Genomic DNA, 23,223 nt, shown 5'->3' on the forward strand with positions numbered 1-23,223 from the left:
ACGCCTTGGGCAGGTCCCTGCCCCCCTCCGGGCCTCAGTCTCTCCATCACTATAAGGAGAAGTCGGACTAGAAAGGCTCCCTAAGGTCCCGTCCAACTCTGAGGCTCTAGGATTCTATGAATAGGGTTAAAGAGAGCGGGGACCAGCGATTGCCTCCCCACCCTAGCAACTGTTGCTAGACGAGGGACAGCTCCCGGTAGGAGTGGAAACTCCTCCCTGGACCGGGGAGGTCTCTGAGGCATCCCATCATGCATCGGGACTTCGCCTCTCTAGGAGGCACGTTTTGGCCTCGTTGGTCACGACCATCCCTTTGGCTCCTGCCGAAGTGCGCGCCTCGTTCCTATGGCAACCGCGCCTGGTCCACGCGCAGACGGCGGGTAGCAAGGGTCAAAATAGATCCGCGACGCAGACGTCCTCGACCCGTACTGTCCGCGCTTTGGGTGAGCGGAGCCTTTAAGCGTCACGTGACTTGCCTCGCTCGTCCCCGCCCCCCTCCCCTCCCCAGGTTCCGGCCGGCGCTGGAGCGGACCGGAGGCTCCCCGCCCGGCGGACTCACTGGAGCTCGGACGCTGCAGCCGGTTGGGCCGGTGCCCTTTCCCGGTAACTCCTTCCCGGCGTGACGCGCGGAGCCGCGGGCGCGGCGGGGCAGGGCAGGCTCGGGGCTCTCCCGGCAGTTCCCCCTCGTTCCCGGTTCCCCCCCACACCCCCCCCCGCCCCGGGCCCGGGGGAAACCGGGAGCCGACAGGGCCCGGCCCGGGGCTCCGGGTGGGAGGCTTGCGACCTCCGGCGGGAGCCCAGACCTGGGGCGTGCCTCCGGGGGCGGGGGCGCTGCCTGGACCGCGGGATGCTGCCCCAGGGCGCCAGCCTACCTGTTGGGCAGGTGGTTTCCAGCCCCGAGGCCCGCACAGTGGAGCTCGAGACTGGCAGCCAAAGAACTTGGCAGCCGCCCACCTTTGGGGCCGCTCACTGGAGGCGGAATAAGGCCTCGATTGCACTGAAAAATAATAAGTATCACCTTCTGACTGTTGACCCTGTATGTTCAGCAAACCCTTTACAAATACATTTAACTCCCCTGCTGATCCTTTCAAGCTGGGGTTGGGGGTGGGGGGTATGGGTCACCTCCGTTTAGGAACGACCCCGAAGGCTTGGCAAGTTTGAGTAACTTGCCCAAGGTCACAAAGTGGTGGAGGACAGATCCCAGTCTGAGTGTTTGCAGAGCCTCTGCGCTTAACCAGGAGCAGCTACCCACCACCCCACCCCACCCCACCACCCCCGAGTCTTAGCGCTCTGTACGTGTTGCATAGACCAGAATAGGTTATAGGTTGTCCTAACAAGGAAAAAAACAAAACTGATTTGTTTTAGGGTTTTGTTCAGCGTGCACGCAGCCCTAAAAATTGGCTGTGAGATGAGTCCATTTGGTGAGCGCTCCAAGGCACCAGTTCGACTTCCACTTGTCAAAATCCGCCGCTGTCACAGCTTTGCCTGCCTTAAGTGAGGTGCCCCCACTGGACCCTTGAACCTTAAAACTTGAGTAATTCATGGGAAGTCCAGATAAATGTGACCCTTGAAAACTCACTGTGTGATAGACCACAAAGATCATAAATCTGGGCGGTGAAGGCCCATGCCATCTAATACAGCCCTGCCTTGTTCATCAGCCAACCAGGATTATTTCCGAACCCGCAGTGAATTCAGTTACCACGCTCACCAGACGTGGATCTTTAACACGTGGAGACCCTGCCTGCTCTGCATCCTTTGCCATTAATCTCCCTTCGGGTGGAAAACTAAATTTTTTTCTCGCCAGCTTTTCCTCACCTTTGGTCTCCATTTATAATAGCCGTATTGCTCCTGGTTAAATTAAAGAGCATTGTCTCAGTTTCCTTGGTCCAGTGGGTGTGGTGAGAAAGAACAGAATTGGGGCACACAGTGTCATAACCGGTTTGTTTTTGTTTTTGTTTTGAGTATCTCACTTTCGTGCTTACGCTTATTTAATCTCAAGAATGTCACCGCCATTTAATTTCATAGCTTTGCCCTTGGCAAATCTTACGATCTCGTGGGTTTATTTAGCCATGTACTCAGGGAAGTATTCTTAAGCCCTGTATTTTTTAATCTAAAGTATGATTGTCAGAATTAAGTGAAATATAGAGTATTTTGAGATGTAGTTGCCTTGATTTTCCTGTGTATGTTTTCCCACGTTTGCTTATTATTTTCTTCATCTCATTCATTTTCAATCATTTCTAAAGCTTTTCGAATCCAAGGAGTCTGGAAGGTTGCTGTTAATTCTTACCGCTCATCTTTTCATCTATGTAGTTCTTATTTGTGATATATTCAAAAAATAGTAGCAAGACTGTTGATTTGAAAAGACCTGATCAAACAGAATGACCCTTTTCCTGCCAAGTAGCTTTTGTTTGTTTTGTTTTTCATCTATATATCTTATCCCTTTACCTAATAAGGAAGACTGTCCAGGTTTCTACTGCTGAAACTCATTGCCTCTTCAATCATTTCAGCTCTGGAGAGGAAGAGAAATGGAAGTGAAAAAGTTGAGCATTTCCTGGCAGTTCTTGATAGTTCTGGTTCTGATCCTGCAAATTCTGTCTGCGTTGGATTTTGACCCATACAGAGTCCTAGGGGTCAGCCGAACAGCCAGTCAGGCTGATATTAAAAAGGCTTATAAGAAGCTCGCCCGGGAATGGTAGGTGAAACAAAGAAATAGCAGTTTAATATAAGCTAAGCAGTTTTAGTAGGGAAATGAAGCCTAAATTATGCTTAGCTTTTTTATTTGTCTCTGTTTCTATGTTCAATAAATATATACCTGTCTAAAATATTTTCTCTAGGCGAACTAATGTTCATGTTATTCTGTAATATTTAATGATAAGATCCAAAGCCTGTGTTGCTGTGAAACCCCCTTTTCAGAATTCTTTGGCCTAAAGGATTACCCTAGATACTGCTAGCATATTTAAGTAGAAGGGAGCTTTAGTTTTAAAATATGTATGTGGAAGGCAGCCTTAGTTTAAAAATATATACGTAATCAACTATGGATCAGCTAACCCATCCTCATGATATGTTATTCATAAAGTAGCTCTTTACAAGTGTCATTGCTAAAGGGAACGCCATCCAGTGCTGTTTTCTAAATTACTAATTTTAAGCTTTCAAGAAAATTTAGAGTGAAAGCTTTCTGCCCTCAATTTTATAATATTCGGAAACTGAGTACCTTACTTTTAAAAATCATCTGATAGAAAAATCGTAATTTTGGGATCCCTGGGTGGCTCAGCGGTTTAGCGCCTGCCTTCGGCCCAGGATGTGATCCTGGAGTCCCGGGATCGAGTCCCACATCGGGCTCCCTGCATGGAGCCTGCTTCTCCCTCTGCCTGTGTCTCTGCCTCTCTGCCTCTCTCTCTGTGTCTCTCATGAATAAATAAAATCTTTTAAAAAAAATAAAAATCATAATTTTACTTAGATAGGTTTTGTATTTGCTAAAGGGTATACAACCGTTTGTGAATTAGCAGGATAGCAATAAATTTAAAACTTATGTGGGATCCCTGGGTGGTGCAGCGGTTTGGCGCCTGCCTTTGGCCCAGGCGCGATCCTGGAGACCCCGGATCGAATCCCACGTCGGGCTCCCGGTGCATGGAGCCTGCTTCTCCCTCTGCCTGTGTCTCTCTCTCTCTCTCTCTCTCTCTCTCTCTCTCTCTCTCTGTGTGTGACTATCATAAATAAATAAAAATTAAAAAAAAAACATTATAAAAAAAAAAACTTATGGACAGACGTCATCAGTTTTTTCCACCAATGCTTTGGACATACCAAAAGTATCTGGATCATATAGCTGGAGGGGAGCAGCAGGAGGGGAAAGGATGGAAGGGGCAAGGATGACTAGAAGCTGGGGGAGCCAGGCACAGATAATGAAAGGTTTGGGATGGGAACGATCATTATGCACCTACTGCATGCTAGACTCCAGGTTCTATGCTTTTTATCTTATTTAAACCTTATAATTACCCTATGAAAGAGTTATTGCTGTCCCTCTTTTACCTGTGGGGAAATCTGGGCTCACTGTTAGTAAGTCTTTAATACCTCTGGGCTCCATAGCTTGACCTTTAGTGCCAATAGGTAGTTTATTGTTTTTTACTTTTTAATCACTTACCCATCAGAGCAGAAGTAGGAGTGAGTGGGTTAGTGTTGGGGCGGGCAGGAAGTTATGCAGGAGCAAAGCTGCCACATGCAGATGACATTTCAGGCTGTGCATGACTCTGCCTGACACCATTATTCTTCCAGTGAAAGATGTATCTTAGTTTTAAACTGGTTGCAATAAAGGTAAAAGATAGTCTAAAATATGTTTTGAATACATAAATATTTTAAACCAAACTTCTGTCACAGAGAATCCAGAATTTGATATTAAAAACACAATCTGATTATGTGTGGCCTCTTTCCAGGGACTCTCTTTACAGCAAAATTGCTTTCCACATCGTTTCAAACTGTTGCCTCTTTATATTTAAAACAAAATACATAAATCTGCAATAAATTCATGAGGTATCAGCATTCCTTTGGACAGAGTACAGGCCTTTGGCAACATTTTAAAAGCAGAAATGATCGCTTGAGTATGTGGGATTTTTTTTAAATGTACAGCTTTGACTTTTCTGTCTTCCAGAGCTGAAAAGGGTATTATGATATTAATTAAATGAGTCATATGCTTCTCTTACTTAATTAGATTCTCTCTAGGAGTCATTCATCACCTTAGAAATACAGAGAGTATCATCCAGGGAAAGTCTAAAATTTTACTTCACCTTTATATTTTCACTGTGTTGTTCCTCGTTGCTGTTTTGGCTGTGGCAGTGTTTTATCCCTCAAATTGTTGGTTTCATTTCATGATGGCTTCATACCCACTGAAAATAGCCGTGCTTCCCAATTTGACTTTTCAGGATGAATTGCAGCTGGGGGAAGCGGTTAATCATTGAATTGGATTTGTAGCTCTCCTCTCCTAGGTTTTACTACCAAGTAATGTTTCTTAAGCTTCTCAAGAGCTTCCCCCTTCCTTGGTGAAACCATTTAAAGTCACTTTTTCTTTCAGGAAAACTATGTCTCTCTCCTAATAATTGAGTTTTAGCGTAAGTTGCTTATCTTTTATCATTTACATTGGCAAAAATAAACACCCTCACATCCCAAGAATAAGGCATCCTAAAATTTGATCGGAAGCAAATGGGTATAACATAGTCAGTCCCCGGAACAATGAAACAATTTGTCTACTACTTCTCTGTGTTACTTTTTCTACAGCCAGTAGATACCAAGTACAGTATTTTCTTCACTTCCAGATTTAAAGGAGGTGTATCATATTGCATTTGGTGAAATGTTTCCTACACCCTGAAAATAGTATTGGGCAGTACTTTCCTAGAGCCAGATTTATCCTTTTCTACATGTTTGCCACCTCGTGGTAGCGTCCTGCAATTAGGAAAATATTCCTTATAACCTGAAACTGTCTTGTGGTTTCCTCCCTGTTCTCTGGCCTTGGTTTTGTCTGCGTCAGGATCTGTGGTTCTAACCCAGCCTCCCTCACAGCCCTCTCCTTGGTTTGGTCTCCTTCAAAAGCCCCCTTCCAATCCTTCTCCCCCTACTGTGTTCTCTACGTTAAATCTTCATTTGTGTGATTGCATAATTTTTCTCTTTTCAGCCGTTAGCCTAAGTTTGAATATTTAAAACACTTTTTTTTTTTTTTGTCATCCAGAAACATGCTTTGGAACCACCATCTTATTTCCTTACATCATACTTTTTTCATTATACTCAGCTGAGTTGTTTTTTTTTCCCAGTAATACTCATAATAAGGACTAAATAGTTAGGGGAGGAATGATGTTAAAACTCAACAACCAACCATTTGCAATTTATTTTTAGAGAAATCAGAATATGTGGTATCATTCATTCAATGTAGTTCCTTCCAGAATAAGGTTGATCAAGTTATAAATTTTCTTTATCCTATTGTACTTGTGCTAGTTTTAGTAGTCATTTGCTTCCCAGTGGATTGTTCCTCTTTCTTGAACCTTTGCTAGAGGAAATTTACTTAAAGTTAGCAGAATTGATTACATAAAGAATATACTGTATAATAGAGTCTCTTAAAAAAAAATTGAAAAATCAGTTGGTAAAAAAAAACACTGATTTAGGTCTTGAGGGGTTCTAAGGAAGCAAAACCTAGCCCCTACTTTCCAGGAGTTCAAAAATCTCCAAAGCTGAAAAGAGCATAAACATGGGCAGATCACAGAATAATGTATGTCTCCAAATGGATATAGTTAATTGCCAACTGTGTATAATACCAAACGTTAGTTTAAATCATTTTGGATAAACTGTAGGTTTTTCTCACCTCTTAAAACATGGGGCTTTGAAATCATTATCCATTTATAGGTAAAAAGGCCATTTTAGGCAAAAAGGGACAAGCAGAGCAATAATGAAACTGCAGTGTTCTCATTTGAACAACAGTAGTCAAATGCTATTTGGAACATGGTTGTCACTAAACAAATTCATGGTGCATCCGAAAGACTATTTCCTGCATCCACCTGAGTTGTCAGAAGAAATCCCTTCCTCGATAGCATTCTAACATTAGGATGAATTGCTCCCATCCTGGGAAGAGAAGTCGGTTCTTAAGGCTCAGTAACATTAGCCTGGAACCAGCTTCAGCAGGGTTTAAGATCAATGTAAAGACATGCATGTAGCACACTTTTCCTCAGTGGGACCCTGCAGTACCTCTGGAGCTTTGAAAATGTGTGTTGCTAAAGTGCTTTTAGTAGAAATGGCCTGTTTCAAAGTTTCGCTTAATTATTATGGTTATGTGAAGCAATTGATTGCTTCTACCCTTTATTTTTAAGAAACCATCCTAACAAAATGGCCTTTCGTTTGCCTCTGATATAGTAAACTGTGTGTACGAGATGTTAATTGACTGTATGCAAAACATTAAATCCACTCTCTCTCCCTGCCTGCCCATTTGTGTTTCAGGCATCCTGACAAAAACAAAGATCCTGGAGCAGAAGACAAGTTCATCCAAATAAGCAAGGCTTATGAGGTATCATGTCAAACTTGTGATGCATCCATTAGCTCGTATTCATTAGGTGGCCAGTTTTGTAAAGACCTCTCAGAAAGGGCACGCTCCCAATGCCCTTGACCCAGTTTCTAGATGATGGTAGAGAAAACATATTTAGCCACATCCAGTATGTCGAAATTGGTGCCTGAAAACTGTAGCTCTTAAAAAAAAAAAAAAAACTGGCCTATTTTAAAGGCTTTAATTGGAATTATAGAATTCTCAGAATTCCTAAATGTAGGTCTCTATTTCCTTTGTAGAAACTTATATCACATGCTTACCTCAGCATGTGATACAAATTCTAGAACTTATATTAAAGAAAGACTGATTTGCCTATATTTATTAAAGTGGCACAAGGTTACAAATACATTTAAACACAAGATTTTCAACAATTTTCCAACATGTCAGCTTAAGGAGCTTGGCCTGGAATGTGCATAAAAGATAAGTCTGTGGCTTCCTGACTTGTGTAGGGTAATGTTCTTCAGGAGACAGTGCTTGGCTCATGGAATGGCACATCATCCTAAAACACCTAAAACAATTTTAAACTTCAGAGTTATTTCTAAGTAAAACAAAGCCAGCTAACATACAAGACATTGAACTGAATTCTGTGGCTTTTTTTTTTTTTTTTGATTTCACAGCTTTTCATGTTTTGGTTTGAGTTACTCCAACTAAGTAGCATGACCTATTTTTCTTGTGGTCAAGCTCTGGTGATCAACATTATGTTAAGTTTTATTTGTTTACCAATGTGTCGAATCTCTTAAGGCAAAATGAGAACTCAGAATCTCTAAAGCCAAGATGTTCATCACATGAGTATCTCAGTGACCAAAGTCTTTTGGTCTTGAAATATTTAATCATTTCTACTGAAAGAGGAGTTGCCTTGGTATATTGAAGACTGCATTCAGAATATCTAACCATGTTGTAGCTTTACATCTCTTTTCTTCCTGTGTCTTTGACACTGTTCACACGATAGTCCTTTGGGTGAAACTTTTTCCATTTTATAGATTTCCTTTTTTCTTTTCTTTCCTTGTAGATTCTTTCCAATGAAGAAAAGAGATCCAATTATGATCACTACGGAGATGCTGGAGAGAACCAGGGCTACCAGAAGCAGCAGCAACAGCGAGAGTATCGCTTCCGTCATTTCCATGAGAACTTTTACTTTGATGAGTCTTTTTTTCACTTCCCTTTTAACTCTGAGCGGCGGGGCTCCATTGATGAGAAGTATTTATTGCACTTTTCACACTACGTGAATGAAGTGGTGCCAGATAGCTTCAAGAAACCCTACCTCATCAAGATCACCTCAGATTGGTGCTTTAGCTGCATCCACATCGAGCCTGTTTGGAAAGAGGTAGTTCAAGAACTGGAAAGATTAGGTAAGATAACTTTATTTGTTGAAGGTGTTTATGTTGGAGAAGCTAACATTTGTATCTTGGGTTTGATGGGTTACTAGGGAGAAGGAATAGTGAGGTTTCTCTTCACAAGTTCATGGTGACTGGGGTTTTCCAAGGACACATTTTCAGAGGGGAGAAATGTGTCAGCCACTTTCATTTCGGACTACTAATTTGAAGCCTTATCTGTATAATTTCCTAAAATCTAGTTGGGGGCTTGATACATAGGAGAAGCCTAAAAATGACTGGTTGAACAAAGCCACCCTCAAGCATCAGTTTTGATGCTGGTGGGACCTGCGGACTATTTTCAGCAGTGTTTATGATTTCATTCTGTGATTAAATTTGCTAGAGCTACCATAACAAAATACCACAAAAAACAACAGAAGCGTATTTTCTCACAGTTCTCAGGGTTAGAAGTCCAAGATCAAAGTGTGGGCAGGTTTGGTTTTTTTCCAGAGGCCTGTTTCCTTGGCTTGTGCATGACTACCTTCTCCCTTCATGTTCACATGGTCATGTCTCTGCGTGTGCACATTTCTGCGCGTTGTGTCTCTTTCTCTTTCTCTTTCTGTGGCCTGATCTCTTCTTATAAGGACATCGGTCTTATTGGATCAGGGCCCATCCTAATGACCTCATTTTAACTTCATCACCTTAGTAAAGACCCTACCTCCAAATATGATTATATTCTGAGGTTCTGGGAGTAAGGACTCAAACAGATGGACTTTGGCAGCAGGCACAGTTCCATCCATAACACCGACGGTCATGGGTTACCACTCCTGATCACAGGTTAGCCTTTCCTGTGTTCATAGTTACCACTTAGTGCCAGGAAAATGCCAGCAATATAGACAGAGTATTTATTTTAATGACTCTGAAAAGTTGGAATTACTGAATTGTGTGTGTATGTTGTATTTTGTAGGCATTAACAGACCTATTCTTGAATAATTAAAAAAGGCCAAACTCAATCATAGGGGCCAAGGGACTGGATTTCCCTGGAGAGAACGTACCAATGAAAACCATCAGTTCATTTCTTCTGGTTTTTTTGTTTTGTTTTGTTTTGTTTAAGATTTCATTTATTTATTTGATAGAGTATGAGAGAGCATGAGCAAGGAGAGAGGCAGAGGGAGAAGCAAACTCCCCTCCTGAGCAGGGAGCCCAATGTGGGGCTCAATCCCAGGACCCCAGGATCATGACCTGGCTGAAGGTAGACACCTAGCCGACTGAGCCACTCAGGCAGCCCCAGTTCATTTTTTCTAAAACAGAAATTTTCAGCTTGTTGTTCAGAAGCACTCAGGTTTCCCAAATTCTTTTGTGAGGTTAAGTAAAGAAGCTCTTGGAGGAAGATGAGGAAATAAGTTTAACACTGTCGTACATGTGGTGAGCAGTCACAGATGCTTGCTGGTGGTGTGTAATGAGTGGACGAGAGGTTAAGATCAGCTGGAAGCCCTTGGGTTGAACAGCTTCTTTGTCGAAAAGCATAATGCATTTTCGGTCACACCAGGCGGTATACCGGAGACTGTTAAACCTCATTCATCTAGAAGCTGACAGCAAAATATAAACCTTAAACCACCGCATAAGTTAGGACACCAGTGCATTTACACCAAAGTCAGATCAGAGCCAATGTTATATTTTAAACATGCCAGGCAAACAATATGAGGTAGCGAAGCACAGTGGTTACCTGTGTTCCATCCCTGGGCTTTAGGGTCAGACCAGTGTTCAGTATATGTTCCGCTGAAGCGAGCAGCAGATAGACCAGTGTGCAGAGCTGAGCTCTGTCATTTACTCTTTGTGTCTTTAGACAAACTACTTAACACAGATTTCTCCATCTGTAAAATAGATGTAATAATGTCAAACCAACAGGACTGATACAAAGATTTTATATAAGTTTCTGTTATATATTAAACACCAACATAAAATGAGCCTTAGGGAATTTCTGATTAACTAGGTGTTCTGGTTTACCAAAGTAAAAAAAAATTTAAGCACCTATTTTATAAATTTTTTAAAATCATTCTCAAATACATGAGTCTACTTTCTTCAATTCACTGACGACCAGGCACTGAGCTTTGACTTAGGTTTAGCTAAGTCTTGCAAGGTTATTAGAAGTTAGTTGAAAGAAACCCAGGAGTAACGTTACAGGCCAGGGAACAGTGCAGCCAGAGAAACAAAGAGCATCCACAGGAGAGCCAGGCACAGGATGTGACTCAGGTATAGCCAAGAGGGAGGAAGCAGTAAGAGCACGCGGGGACCAGGTAGTAAGAAGCTGGACTTTATTTTATAGTATGTGATAAAGCCAAGAAAAATTGCCACATAGAGTCGTGATTTAGTCCCATCTACACTTTAGAAAGCTATAGAGTCACATGAAGGGCAGATTGAAGAAGGTAAGAGAAGCAGGGAGGTCACCAGCCCTGGGAAGACAGCAGCCACTGGCCCAGACTAGGACAGAAGGAATAGAGAGGTGTGGACAAGTATAAGATATCTGAGTGGTAGGAGCATGGAAGTCTGGAGGGACCTGGCTCCTGGAGACATTCTGAATGTGAAGAATGAGGAAAAAAGGGGGGCGGGGCTCAAGATTGACTGCATTCTGACTGGAGCCAGTGAGTGGGCAGGGAACCACAGGGAAGAGCTGGATTTGAGAAATTGTTCTGAATAGTAACTATGTTTGGACTTACTGCACACGGTGACATGAAAATAATAGTAGCTTGTATTGATTGAGAATTTAGTATATGCCAAGCACAATTGTAATTTCAACTCATATTAAACAACAGCCATTTAAGGCAGGTGCTGTTGTCATCCTTCTTTTACAGACACTTAACTCATGCTTGGGACCTCATCAGGGTCCCATAGTTGATGTTTGGCAAAGCTGGGATTTGAACCCCGGTAGTCTGGCCCTAAGTCCATGCATTGCACACCATGCTGTACTGCCTTTTAATATCCTCAAATCTTTGATGATTAAGGGTCTTGCTATTCTTTTGAGTGGTCATGCTATTTAATCGTAGTAATTCAGGACTCAAGTGACAAAAGTGGAAGAAGCAGAATTTAGATCCATAGAAGTGACGTTTACTGAGGGTTCAGTCCATTCCCCCGCTGCACCTCCAAAGTTCCCTGGAAGGCAGATTTTGTCCAAATGTATTAGATTAATTTGGTTTATAAACCATTTTCCTCTTTGGACCATGCAGGTTAGTTGAAGATTCCGACAGTCAGGCTCCACTTTGTTACAGTTGGGTGGCAGTGCAGTGAGATCCTTACAAAGCATCCATGGCTATTTCCCTGTCCAGGTGAGGCAGCACTACCCTTCAAGATCGATACTGCCAAAATTGTGTCTTTTCTTTTTTTTTCTTTTTTTTTTTAGCATTTTTTGAAAGATCATGAGCAGGGGCTGGACGGGGGGGGGGGGGGACCTCAAGCAGACTCCACACTGAGCACAGAACCCGGCGCAGGGCTCAGTCTCACAACCCTAAGTTTAATGACCCCGCAGAAACTAAGAGGTGGATGCTTAACCAGCTCAGCCACCAAGATACCGCCTGCCAAAATGTTCCTATTCTGTATTAATAGGAAGAGCAGACTAGGGCACCTGGTGGACTCAGTCAGTGGAGTGGGCGATTGTTCATCTCAGGGATATGAATTCAAGCCCCACATTTTGTGTAGAGATTACTTAATATTTATATATATTTATATATATATAAATAATGTGTGTGTGTATGTGTATATATATATATAAAGGGAAGAGCAGACTATTGTAAAGATCAGGTGAGTGGTGTAGAGAAGCTTGGACCCTGTGTCTTGGACTATTGTTAAATGCCTGACTTGCCCTGGATGGATGAAATAGGACAGTTCTACCCAGGGAGAAATGTGGCAGCTGCTTAGGTGGAATCTGCAGCCATGCAGTGTGCTGACAGCTAGTGTGCAGAGGCCGCCCACACGTATGGACAACGCACTGGGGAGGAGGACCAGAAGTAGTCAGCACTGCCTTCGACCTCAAGGAACTGACTATTTAGCCAAAGAGAAAATACATACCCAGAGAATTCACACTTGACATTTGCAAGTACAGAATCACATTTGCAATTACCAAATGATGTAGCACTGCAGGAGTAAGCAGAGGATGAGAAAGAACTCGTGTTCTCATTTAAAACTTTCTTCTTCATGAACCAAGTCCTGTGTTAGACATTAATGTATAAATTATCATTGTTTTTGTTGAGTCTTTTGGTTGTTTTGCATTATGCTAGGGGCTTTGTGAGGCTTATCTGTATCATAAGAGCAACTCAGTGAGGGAGAGATACTATTGTTTTGTTTTGTTTTAAGATTTTATTTATTTATTCATGAGAGACACAGAGAGAGGCAGAGACATAGACAGAGGGAGAAGCAGGCTCCATGCAGGAAGCCCGATGTGGGACTTGATCCTGGGACTGCAGGATCACGCCCTGAGCCAAAGGCAGATGTTCAACCACTGAGCCACCCAGGCATCCCGGGAGAGACTGTTGTTATCCCTATTTTACAAATGAGGAAACTGAGTTCCAGGAAGGTTAAGGAACTAATCATGGTCACACTATACACAAGTAGCAGTGCTGGGCTATAGACCTAGGAGCGCAGCTCCAGGTCACTCTTAACCACCATGCTGCACAGCTTCAGGAATAAGTAAAACATGGTTCTTGCACCAGCTAACTCAAGTGGGAGACACAAGTGAATCATCACAGTGCTCTGAGTGCTCAAGGGGAAGGGCACAGACAGCTACCAGGGTGTCAAGGAGGTTGAATGTCTTAAAATCAGATATTTTAGGGCAGCCCAATTTGAACAATCCTGCAAATTACTCATCATGCCTTTTTTTTTTTTTAAGATTTATTTTAGAGAGACAGTGTGTGCACACAAGAGTGCAAGCAGGGGGAGAGGATGTCAAGCAGACTTCCTGCTGAGTGTGGAGCCTGATGCAAGGCTTGATCTCAAGACCATGAAATCATGACCTAAGCCGAAACCAAGAGTCAGATGCTTAACCAACTGAGCCACCTAGGCACCCCATGCCTTATTATTTTAAAAGAAGGAGTAAGGAAGCCTGTGTGATCAGTTGCTTAAGCGTCTGCCTGTCAGCTCAGGTCATGATCTCCCGGTCCTGAGATTGAGGCCCGTGTCAGGCTCCCTCTCCCTCTGCCTCTCCCCTCTGCTTGTGTTCTCTTGCTCACTTACTCACTCTCTCTCAAATAAATATATAAGATCTTTAAAAAAATAAAAATGAAAAGTAAAAGAAGTAATTCCTCTCAAGGAATTGTTAAATATGTAATAGTGTCTAGGAAAAGGGTCTACCTAGATACTGTTTTGTTTTGTTTTGAAGATTTTATTTATTTATTCATTAGAGACACAGAGAGAGAGAGAGGGGGGCAGAGACACAGGCAGAGGGAGAAGCAGGCTCCATGCAGGGAGCCCGATGTGCGACTCGCTCCCGGGTCCAGAATCAGGCCCTGGCTGAGGGCAGTGCTAAACCGCTGAGCCACCTGGGCTGCCCGATACTGTTTTTTTTTTAATCTGCTTTTGCACTATGTCCTTGATTTTGTTCCATTTCACATTATTTTGCATCTTAGTAATTTCTTTATTGACAGGTTCGTATTTAGTCAGATTTGAAAGTGGCCCCTTCCTCCAGTTGGCTCTGTACCATTCCTTAAAACATACGCAAAACTTGAAATAAAAATGAATGTATATATGTTACAGAGGAGAAAAAGAATTTCCCTAAAAGATGCAATACACATTAAGGATTGTATAATGAAAATGAATACAATGATACCTCAAAATAAAGGCGCAACACAGACACGTTTGGTACTATACAGAAGGAAGGCTTCGCACAACCTCAAAAGAGAAGGGAATGTTCATGTTTTTAATTACCCAGGATCTACAAATTAGCCATAAACATCAGTCTGTATCACAATCAAATAATGTTTCTGAAAGAGGTCACATCTGCCTTGCCTTTCTTTTAAATCCAAATGTTTATTTGGACTTCGGGTATATTGACCGTCCTGTAGCCTAGCTGTGCTGAATCAAGATACAAACACATGGATAGTTTTACTCGCTGTTGTGCTAGCTGAGCTTGCTTATGGACCCTGGACTTTGAAGTGTAGAAAATTCGAAGGCAGAAGAGGAGACAGTGGAGCCTGTGTTCTCTGACTCAGAGACCCCAAGTCACCACCCATCACTGGTCATTTCCCAACCTAAGTTTCTGTGAGATAACAGTGCTGCCAGCTTTTCTTACTCTTCCTTCCAGTTTGGGAGGGAAGGGAGATGGGTTAGATCTGAATTCTTTCCCCCCCACCTTTTTTTTTTTTTTTAATTTTATTTAGGGATGCCTGGGTGGCTCAGTGGTTGAGCATCTGCCTTCAGCTCGGGTCGTGATGCTGGGATCCTGGGATTAAGTCCTGCATCAGCCTCCCCACAGGCAGCCTGCTTCTCCCTCTGCCTGTGTCTCTGCCTCTCTCTGTGTCTCATGAATAAATAAATAAAATCTTTAGTAAAGAAAAATTTTATTTATTTGAGAGAGAGAGAGCACAAACTTGGGAGAGGGGCTGAGGGAGAGGGACAAGCAGACTCCATGCTGAGCACAGAACCCAATGCAGAGTGCTATCCCAGGATGCTGGGATCATGACCTGAGCCAAAGGCAAATGCTTAATCTGCTGAGCCACTCAAGTGCCTCTAGATCTGAATTCTTTTTTTTTTTTTTAAAGATTTTATTTATATATTCATGAGAGACACAGAGTGAGAGAAAGAGGCAAAGACACAGGCAGAGGGAAAAGCAGGCTCCATGCAGGGAGCCTAATGTGGGACTTGATCCCAGAACTCCAGGATCACACCCTTAGCTGAAGGCAGATGCTCAACTGCTGAGCCACCCAGGCATCCCTAGATCTGAATTCTTATTAAATATCTTCTCAGGAGGAAAAATAATACCAATTAAAAAACAAATATTTATCATTCTTTATTCTATTCTAATCTGTATACCAGTTAACCTATAGAAGAGAGGTAAAAGTCCTCCAGAATTTAGAAGTGGGATTATGATAGTAACAAAGTCCTTTGTAGAAGTGATCCAAGAAATTGGCCTTTATAGATTTGGAAATACTTAACATTTAATGAAGGTGATGTAGGTAAGGACTCGTGGTAATTTAAGTAAAAGAAATGAAACCTAACCACTGTATTCTGTTCTGAGAAAGAAGCTGTATTGATGGGAGGGCAAGAAAGGTGGGGAAAGGACGACATAGAGAGGGCGAGGGTTTGCTGTGTATATCCTGCTCCATAAGAGAAGACCAGCTCCTCAAGGTGAAACTCCCACCCACACAGAGACAGTCTCGGGCTCAGGCTTCACCATGAAATAATACTTCGTAATAACAGTTGTAATTAATTAGGCACCTATTGTATTCCAGGCTCAAGGTTAGATTCCGTTGTAACTTTCTTTTTTTTTTTTTTAAGATTTTATTTATTTATTCATGACAGACAGAGAGAGAGAGAGAGAGGTAGAGACACAGGCAGAGGGAGAAGCAGGCTCCACGCAGGGAGTGCAACGCGGGACTCGATCCTGGAACTCCAGGATCACAGCCCGGGCCAAAGACGGTGCTAAACTGCTGGGCCACCGGGGCTGCTCTAGGTTCTGTTTCACCTTATGTCTTTAGTCTCAACAGAACAACTTGTCTCCATCTTAAAAATGAGGAAACGGGATCCCTGGGTGGCGCAGCGGTTTGGCGCCTGCCTTTGGCCCGGGGCGCGATCCTGGAGACCCGGGATCGAATCCCACATCGGGCTCCCAGTGCATGGAGCCTGCTTCTCCCTCTGCCTGTGTCTCTGCCTCTCTCTCTCTCTCTCTGTGACTATCATAATAAAAAAAAAAAAAAATGAGGAAACAGACACAGCCAGGTGAAATGACTTGCCTGATGTTACACAGCTACCAGGGAGCAGAGCTGGGCTTGAATCTGGATCTGATTGATTTTTAATACCAATTTTTAAATCATTGGTTTGTTTTTTAAAAACCAAGTGCCTACTACATGCCAGGAAATGTTCTAGATACTAGGGATGCAGCAGTAAACAAAATAAGCAAAACTCCCTGCAATCATAGAGCTTATGTTCTAGTAAGTACACACCACTATATAAAACACAGAGTCCATCAAAGGGCACCTTAACCTGGTAAAGCCAGGCAGGTGCCAGAGAATGCCAGGGCACAGTTACAGGCTAAAATTGGGCAGGGTGGGCCTTTCTGAGGACGCAGCCCACACAGGGTGTTACAGGGAGCTTCAGGGGTATCTGGAGGAATAGTAGAGTGAACAACAAGCCCAGAAGAAAAGTCCGTTTCCCTTCGGTCTCCAGGACTGCATCCCTCGTCCCAACTCCAGGCCCACAAGCCACCTTTCTGATGACTAATTCTGATCCACGTGTGTCCTGAAACCTAGCAGAGGGCACCTTGAATGGCAGAGTTACTAAAAAGGTGTCCTTCCTGGGATTAGATAGTAAATTGGCATCTGGTCTATGTAAGATCCTTTGGGGTGAGTCAGCCTCTTAAGAAATTGATCCCTCTAGTATTCAGAACCGAAGGTGGAAGAGGTCATTCTTCGAAGCCAGGGAGGAGCCAGGCTTCACACTCAGGTAGGCCTGGGTTCAAATCCTGGTTCTACTGCATGCTAATTGTGATGCCAGGTCAGCTGTCCTCATCCTGTCCAGGCACTGGTAACATGAAGGTATCGGCACTGACCACTCAGGATGTTGGGGAGTGTGAAGAGTGATAATTCTATAAAGCTCTAGCCATGCTGCCTCACTTTTAAAACGTTTAAAACATGGCCCTTCCACCTTTGGGTCTTTGCTGTATAGCCACTTGACACCCCACCCCCACCCCCGCTAGGTGATGTCACTCTGACCTTACATGAAACCAAATGTCTCAGTGTATATGCCTGCTATATTCTTGTTCTTCTCACAAAATGTTTACATGCACTTCCATTTGTCGACATTATCCCGTAGTTGTTTGTCATGCCTGTAGTGTGAGGTAATGTGCTAGACCTGGCTCTGGAGCATCCGGTTTGGAATCTTGTTCTACAGTGTTACCAGCTCCGCGAACTGGGATCACATAATCTCTCTGAAGCTTGCTGTTTGTAAAATGAGGGGGTGATGTCTTCCTTACCTGCCCTTGAGATACTCTAAGGGTCATAGTAAGATAGCCTGCAAATAGATTTGTTTTGTCTATTTAGCAGTTTTAAAGTATTAAGCCTGTGATCCTGCCGTTTACCCAGCAATTGCATTTTTGGAATTTAATTAGGAAATCACACAAGTACACAAAGATGTGTACACAAAGATCTATGAGGATGCCCATCAAAATACCCCATGTAATAGTGAAAGCCAATCAACAGAAAAAACGAAATAAGTTAGAAGATGGGAAGTGCTCTGGAAAAAAAGATGGGAAAGTGAATAGGTTGAGGGGGATCCCAAGTGTGGGGAGTATGGTTTCAAACATGGTAGTTGAATTGGTCTCAGTGAGAAGGACTTGGAATTGGTGAAGGAGGAACTCAGCTTCACAGATGTCAGGGAGTTATCCACTCCGGGCAGAAGGGACAGCCAGTGCCAAGGCCCTGAAGCAGGAACATGCTAATGTGTTTAAGGAAGAGGAGGATGCTGGGTGCTGGGGCAAGGTGAATGAAGAGGAGGACAGGAAAGAGGTCAGAAGGGGACCAGGGACCAAATCACAAAGGCCTGGTTGGCCGTTGTGAAGATTGGCTTTTATTTTGAGTGACATGGGAAGTCTTTGCAGGATTTGGGCAGAGGAGGGCTGTGATCCATGTTTCTGTGTTAGAGGAGACAGTGAGGCTAGTATGTTGAGAACTGGACGCAGGGAGACCAGGAGAGACAGTAACATTAGGCGAGTATTGCACAACCAGGGGAAGAGAGATGGTGACTCAGAGGAGAGTCTAAAGAAAGTGGAGACAAACAGATTCCTGGTGTCTTTTGAAAATGAAGCCAACAGGACTTGCCAACAGATTGGACGTGGGGTGTGAGAGGCGAGAGGTAGAAGATGACTCGAGTCTTCCGTCCAAGTAACAGGAAGGAAGGGGCCCCGTTGGTGACCAGGGGAGGCCTGCGTGGGATGGACCTGGGGGAGGAGAGCAGGAATTGGGTTTGGGAAATGTTAAGTTGGGAAATCTGTTGGGCATCCAAAAGAAGACGAGTCCTTGCTGGCTGTGAACATTTCATGTTCCTCCAGTGTTTAGCAAAAGAACCGGCTCTCCAGATATACTGGTCAAAGGAAGGAACAAGGAAAACTATTCAAGTATTAAGTGAAATGGGTATCAGATGCTCGTTTTGTTTTATGTGTAGGTTTGTGCGTCCACACACACATTTGTAAGAAGAGGTACAGGAAGATACCAACACGTCAACAGGAATTATATGGGATTTTGACATCTGAGTGATTCTAACTTAATTTCTGTCTCCTTTTCAAGAATGTGTACTTTCTAATATCTGTCTCTACAAAGTAACTTATATAAAAGGGAGACTTGGCCTAAAGAGTGAGAACACTGAATTCTATCGATAAATCATAGTTATTTTTCCAACTATTGCCAAGTTGTTGAACTCTGGAATTGTTCCCAGGTTTTTTTTTTTTTTTTCCTTATGAGTAGAAGCACTGTAGCAGATTGCTTTCTTTTCTTTTTTTTTTAGTATTTCCTCATGATCTCCCCCAAATTCTAAATAATGGAGACTAAAAGATACAAAGATTTGTAGTTCTTAAATATTGCCAGATTATTCTGCAGAAAAACTGAACCAGTTTAGAGTATCAGCAATGAAAAAAATGCTAATTGATCTATTAGGAAAGATATCCTAGGTCAGGAGTTCAGTTACACACCAAAAGATCACTAATCAGCATTTCCTTATCTACCGTGGGGCGGTGAAAAGGCTTCATGGAGGTCTTCCATACTTTTCAGGTGTAGGAATCGGTGTGGTCCATGCTGGGTACGAGAGACGCCTGGCCCATCACCTGGGAGCGCACAGCACTCCCTCTATCCTGGGAATCATAAATGGAAAAATCTCCTTCTTCCATAACGCAGTTGTCCGTGAGAACCTACGGCAGTTTGTAGAAAGTCTCCTTCCAGGGAACTTGGTGGAGAAAGTAAGTACCTGGTGGAAAAGTAGCCTGTGAGGTACCTGGGTCCCCCAGCCACCCTGAACTCTATGGTCATCTCAGACCTGAGTTTCATTTTGAACAGGGCAAGACCTATGTTAATTAATTAATTAATCACTCAACTGAAGTTATTTAAGTGAAGTCTGTAGGAGACTGAAAAACAAGGGAGAAAGACTAAGAATCTGTCCCTGTTGGTAACCACTGAGCCCATTTACACTACGGTGGGGATCTGAGCCTGGAATGACAGTGTCTCTCATTTTCTAAACAAAAAATTAGATCACGATGTAGAATGAAGGATTTCTTTCTGATTCATGAACTTGTTCGTTTGAAGGTATCTGTCTTATGAAAGGATTCAAAATAAGTTACATTTGGCTATATTTTTAACGATCACATCTGTGGAAAACACAAGATTCCATGAAATCAAATATTTTTGGAATTTTCAGAACTTAGAGTAATGCAAAGATGAATAAATTTTGCAAACAAAAATTGTGCCAGAGAAGCCAGGCACAAAGAGTTCATACTAGTTTATGTTTTTTACACTTACCCGGCATTTTTTCTCCAGTATCTTAGATTAAGGGTCACAGGAACTAGAACAGGACTCGTGTGTGCTTTAAATAATTCATTCCTTTGACTATACCAGGGGAGTGAACATACCAGCGTTTCCATCCTATTTCCACGTGCACTGTTCATAGACTATCCCGCCGGGATCATTATCTACAGAAGAAATATTTGGTGGAGCTAGAGAGAGTATGGTAGGCTACTAGAATAATCGTAGGTTTCTGGATGGGTCCTCAAACATTTATGAAATGTCTGTTCTATGCCAGTCACTGTAAGTGTTGAGGACGCTTTTCAAGGAGCTCCCAGCGTAGCAGGTGATTATTTCCATCTGATATGCTGAAAGGCTGTCCGAGAGAGTGGGGAAAGGCTTCCTGGCAGAAACGGCCCATGCACTGAGTTTGCCAGGTGAAGTGAGAGGTAGGGAATGAGGGAATGAGGATGGGACATGAAGCATCCTGCTCTGCGTGAAGTAGTCGCTAGTGAGCAGGAGAGGGCAGGACTAGAGGGGTTTGTAGGAATCTCGCTGCCTGGCCACCCAATAGAGGAACTTGGGTCTTGGCTTGCAGGTGCTGGGGCCAATGTAGGGGGCTGAGCAGAGAGTGAAATGATCAGATTGAGGTTTAATATAGATCATTCTGGAAGCAGAATGGAAAGATAAACCTTTTTTAACTATGAAAAATTTCTAGGGAGAATTTTAATTTGTTAATGTTTTGGGGTTTTCTTTATTTACTTAGAGTGAGCATGAGTGGGGGGAGAGGGAGGAGCAGACTCCCTGCTGAACAGAAAGCCCAACTTGAGGCTCCATCCCAGAAGCCCAGGATTGTGACCTGAGCTGAAGTCAGACGCTTAACCAACTGAGCCACCCAGGCACCCCTTATTAATGTTTTTTTATATTCTCTCAGTAGGATTATTTAAAGCATAATCGGGGAAGCACAAGAGTAGCAATTCAGATGGTAATGAATGAAACTATGTAATATATAGACCAAGTGGGCCCCTTATTTTTTTAAGACATTTTTAAAAGAGTAATCACTGTGTTATCTTCCACAGGTTAATAGACTAAGAAGTACAGTCTATAATAGATTAAGAAGCATGTGTATTCAAAAGTTTACTCTTGTTTTTATAATGTGTTAAGTAATTGTTCCAGAAAAGACTGTGATTTCGATCTGTAAGAGTGGGAACACATGAAAATACGAAATCAATAAGTCTGTTCTTTTAAACCATTTTAGTCAAAGACAAAAAATTAGTGATCGGCGTTTTTTATTTTCTACGAAATACTCTTTTACACATACTTGATTTTGTTTAATTATCTCCTGACTGCATATACTACAGTTGTTGAGAATTGAATACTGAAACTAACATCCTCTCTTCGATTTAAGGTTACAAATAAAAATTACATCCGATTCCTCTCTGGCTGGCAGCAAGAGAATAAACCTCATGTCCTTCTGTTTGACCAAATGCCCGTTGTACCACTGCTGTACAAGGTATTATGTGCTGGGAGAATGTTTGCTCTTTTTTTGGTGGAGAGAACTTGTGGCTTGCTTGTCCTTTGTGAGTAAGAGCTTATCCAAAGAAATGTTTGAAGACCAGAAATTTGCCTCAACCACCATACACTGGGTTGGTGCTTTCCACACACATAATAGCATTTGATCTTCAGAAGAGCCCAGTGATAGAAATATCATCCCTGTTTTATAGACCAAGACTTTTGAAGCTCAGAGAGGTTGTACGACCTCCCCCCTTGGTGACTGCGTGATTCCCAGACCCATCCTCTGAGTGACATCCTCCGCAGCACTTCCAGCACCCATCTGGTTAGCCCTGTGACATGAGACGGGAGAGGAAAGTGTCCTGCTTATTACCCTTTGGCGTGGCCACTGCCATCTTACATAATTGAGGTGATTCCTCAGATACTCCATGCCTCCAACCCAGCGTAGATCTCAGTAAAATGAATATTTTTCTCTCTGTGTAAGAAAAAAATAAAATTCACTGTATTTAGCTTTATTGGTACAATTTTCGGGCGTGGGACATCATAGAATTCCTCGAATTGCGCAGAGGTCTAGCAGCCCGAGTGGGGCTATACACGCTGGCATTCATCACCACTGGTTGAACTGGTCACGCTTGGTTTCTGTGATCCTGCTATCAATTTAATTTCTTCCTCTCTATTACACCCTAACAGTTGACTGCTTTTGCATACAAAGATTACTTGACATTTGGATATGTACGCGTCGGTTTGAGAGAGGCGGAGGAGATGAAAAGGCAGTACAATGTCAATGTCTATGCCCCCACCATCTTGATCTTTAAAGAACACATAAACAAGCCTGCAGATGCTATTCAGGTACGTGACAGTCGCCCTATCTTGAGGTTGCTCTCGTGTTGTATCTTGTGCCTTTATGAATAAACAGCAAAATTGAACAGAGCAAGTGAGAAGGAGAAATTCATTTTTTAATTTCTCCCTTCAGAGGCACAAAATTTAAAAACAAGTTTCGTTTTCATCCTATTTGGTACTGTTTTGCTCAAAAAAATAATCTTTTGATAGAAAATGGGATGGTGGTGATGCCAAGGGCTGAGGGAGGAAAATATGGGGAGTTAATGTTTCATGGGGATACTTTCTGTTTGGGAAGATGAAAAGGCTCAGGAGGTGGATGACAGTGATAGTTTTACAACAATGTGAATATACTTAATCACAGAATTATGCGCTTGGAAATGGTTAAAATGATCCATGGTCAGTTAAGGGTCTGCCTTCGGTTCGGGTCATGATTTCAGGGCCCTGGGATCAAGCCCTGCATCGAGCTCTCTGCTCCGCAGGGAGTCTGCTTCTCCCTCTGCCTCTGTGCTCTCTTTCCCTCTCTCACTCTCTCAAGTAAATGGATAAAAGTTTTTTTTTTAAATTTTATTTATATATTCATGAGAGACACAGAGAGAGGCAGATACACAGGCAGAGGGAGAAGCAAGCTCCATGCAGGGAGTCCCATGTGGGACTCCATCCGGGGATCACGCCCTGGCTGAAGGTGGCGCTGAACCGCTGAGCCACCCAGGCTGCCCCAATAAAATCTTAAAAAAAAAAAAAAATGTCCATTTACATTATATTTTGCCACAAAAATAAAATAAGAGGGTCACCTGGCTGGCTCAGT

At 42.9% G+C, this 23,223-nt stretch overlaps 1 protein-coding gene across 5 annotated transcripts in view; it reads left to right on the forward strand.

Moving 5' to 3' along the window:
* Nucleotides 1–512: 512 nt before the first annotated feature.
* DNAJC16 (DnaJ heat shock protein family (Hsp40) member C16) overlaps nt 513–23,223 on the forward strand; it is a 42,279-nt gene continuing 19,568 nt past the window's right edge. For 3 of the 5 annotated variants that reach the window (XR_008665241.1, XM_055331268.1, XM_055331269.1), the window contains exons 1-7: nt 513–600; nt 2,505–2,689; nt 6,967–7,033; nt 8,079–8,418; nt 19,344–19,528; nt 21,475–21,579; nt 22,269–22,427. Coding sequence is in view for 4 of the 5 variants with exons in the window: in XM_055331268.1 (XP_055187243.1) it covers nt 2,523–2,689; nt 6,967–7,033; nt 8,079–8,418; nt 19,344–19,528; nt 21,475–21,579; nt 22,269–22,427 (1,023 nt within the window). In the remaining variant the exon portion in view is untranslated. Of the gene's footprint in view, nt 601–2,504; nt 2,690–6,966; nt 7,034–8,078; nt 8,419–19,343; nt 19,529–21,474; nt 21,580–21,783; nt 21,988–22,268; nt 22,428–23,223 lie in introns of those variants that run through there. The other 2 variants (XM_055331270.1, XM_055331271.1) reach the window with 2 other exon arrangements.

Source organism: Nyctereutes procyonoides, unplaced genomic scaffold, assembly GCF_905146905.1.
Source record: "Nyctereutes procyonoides isolate TBG_1078 unplaced genomic scaffold, NYPRO_anot_genome, whole genome shotgun sequence".
Classification (NCBI taxonomy): Eukaryota; Metazoa; Chordata; class Mammalia; order Carnivora; family Canidae; genus Nyctereutes; species Nyctereutes procyonoides.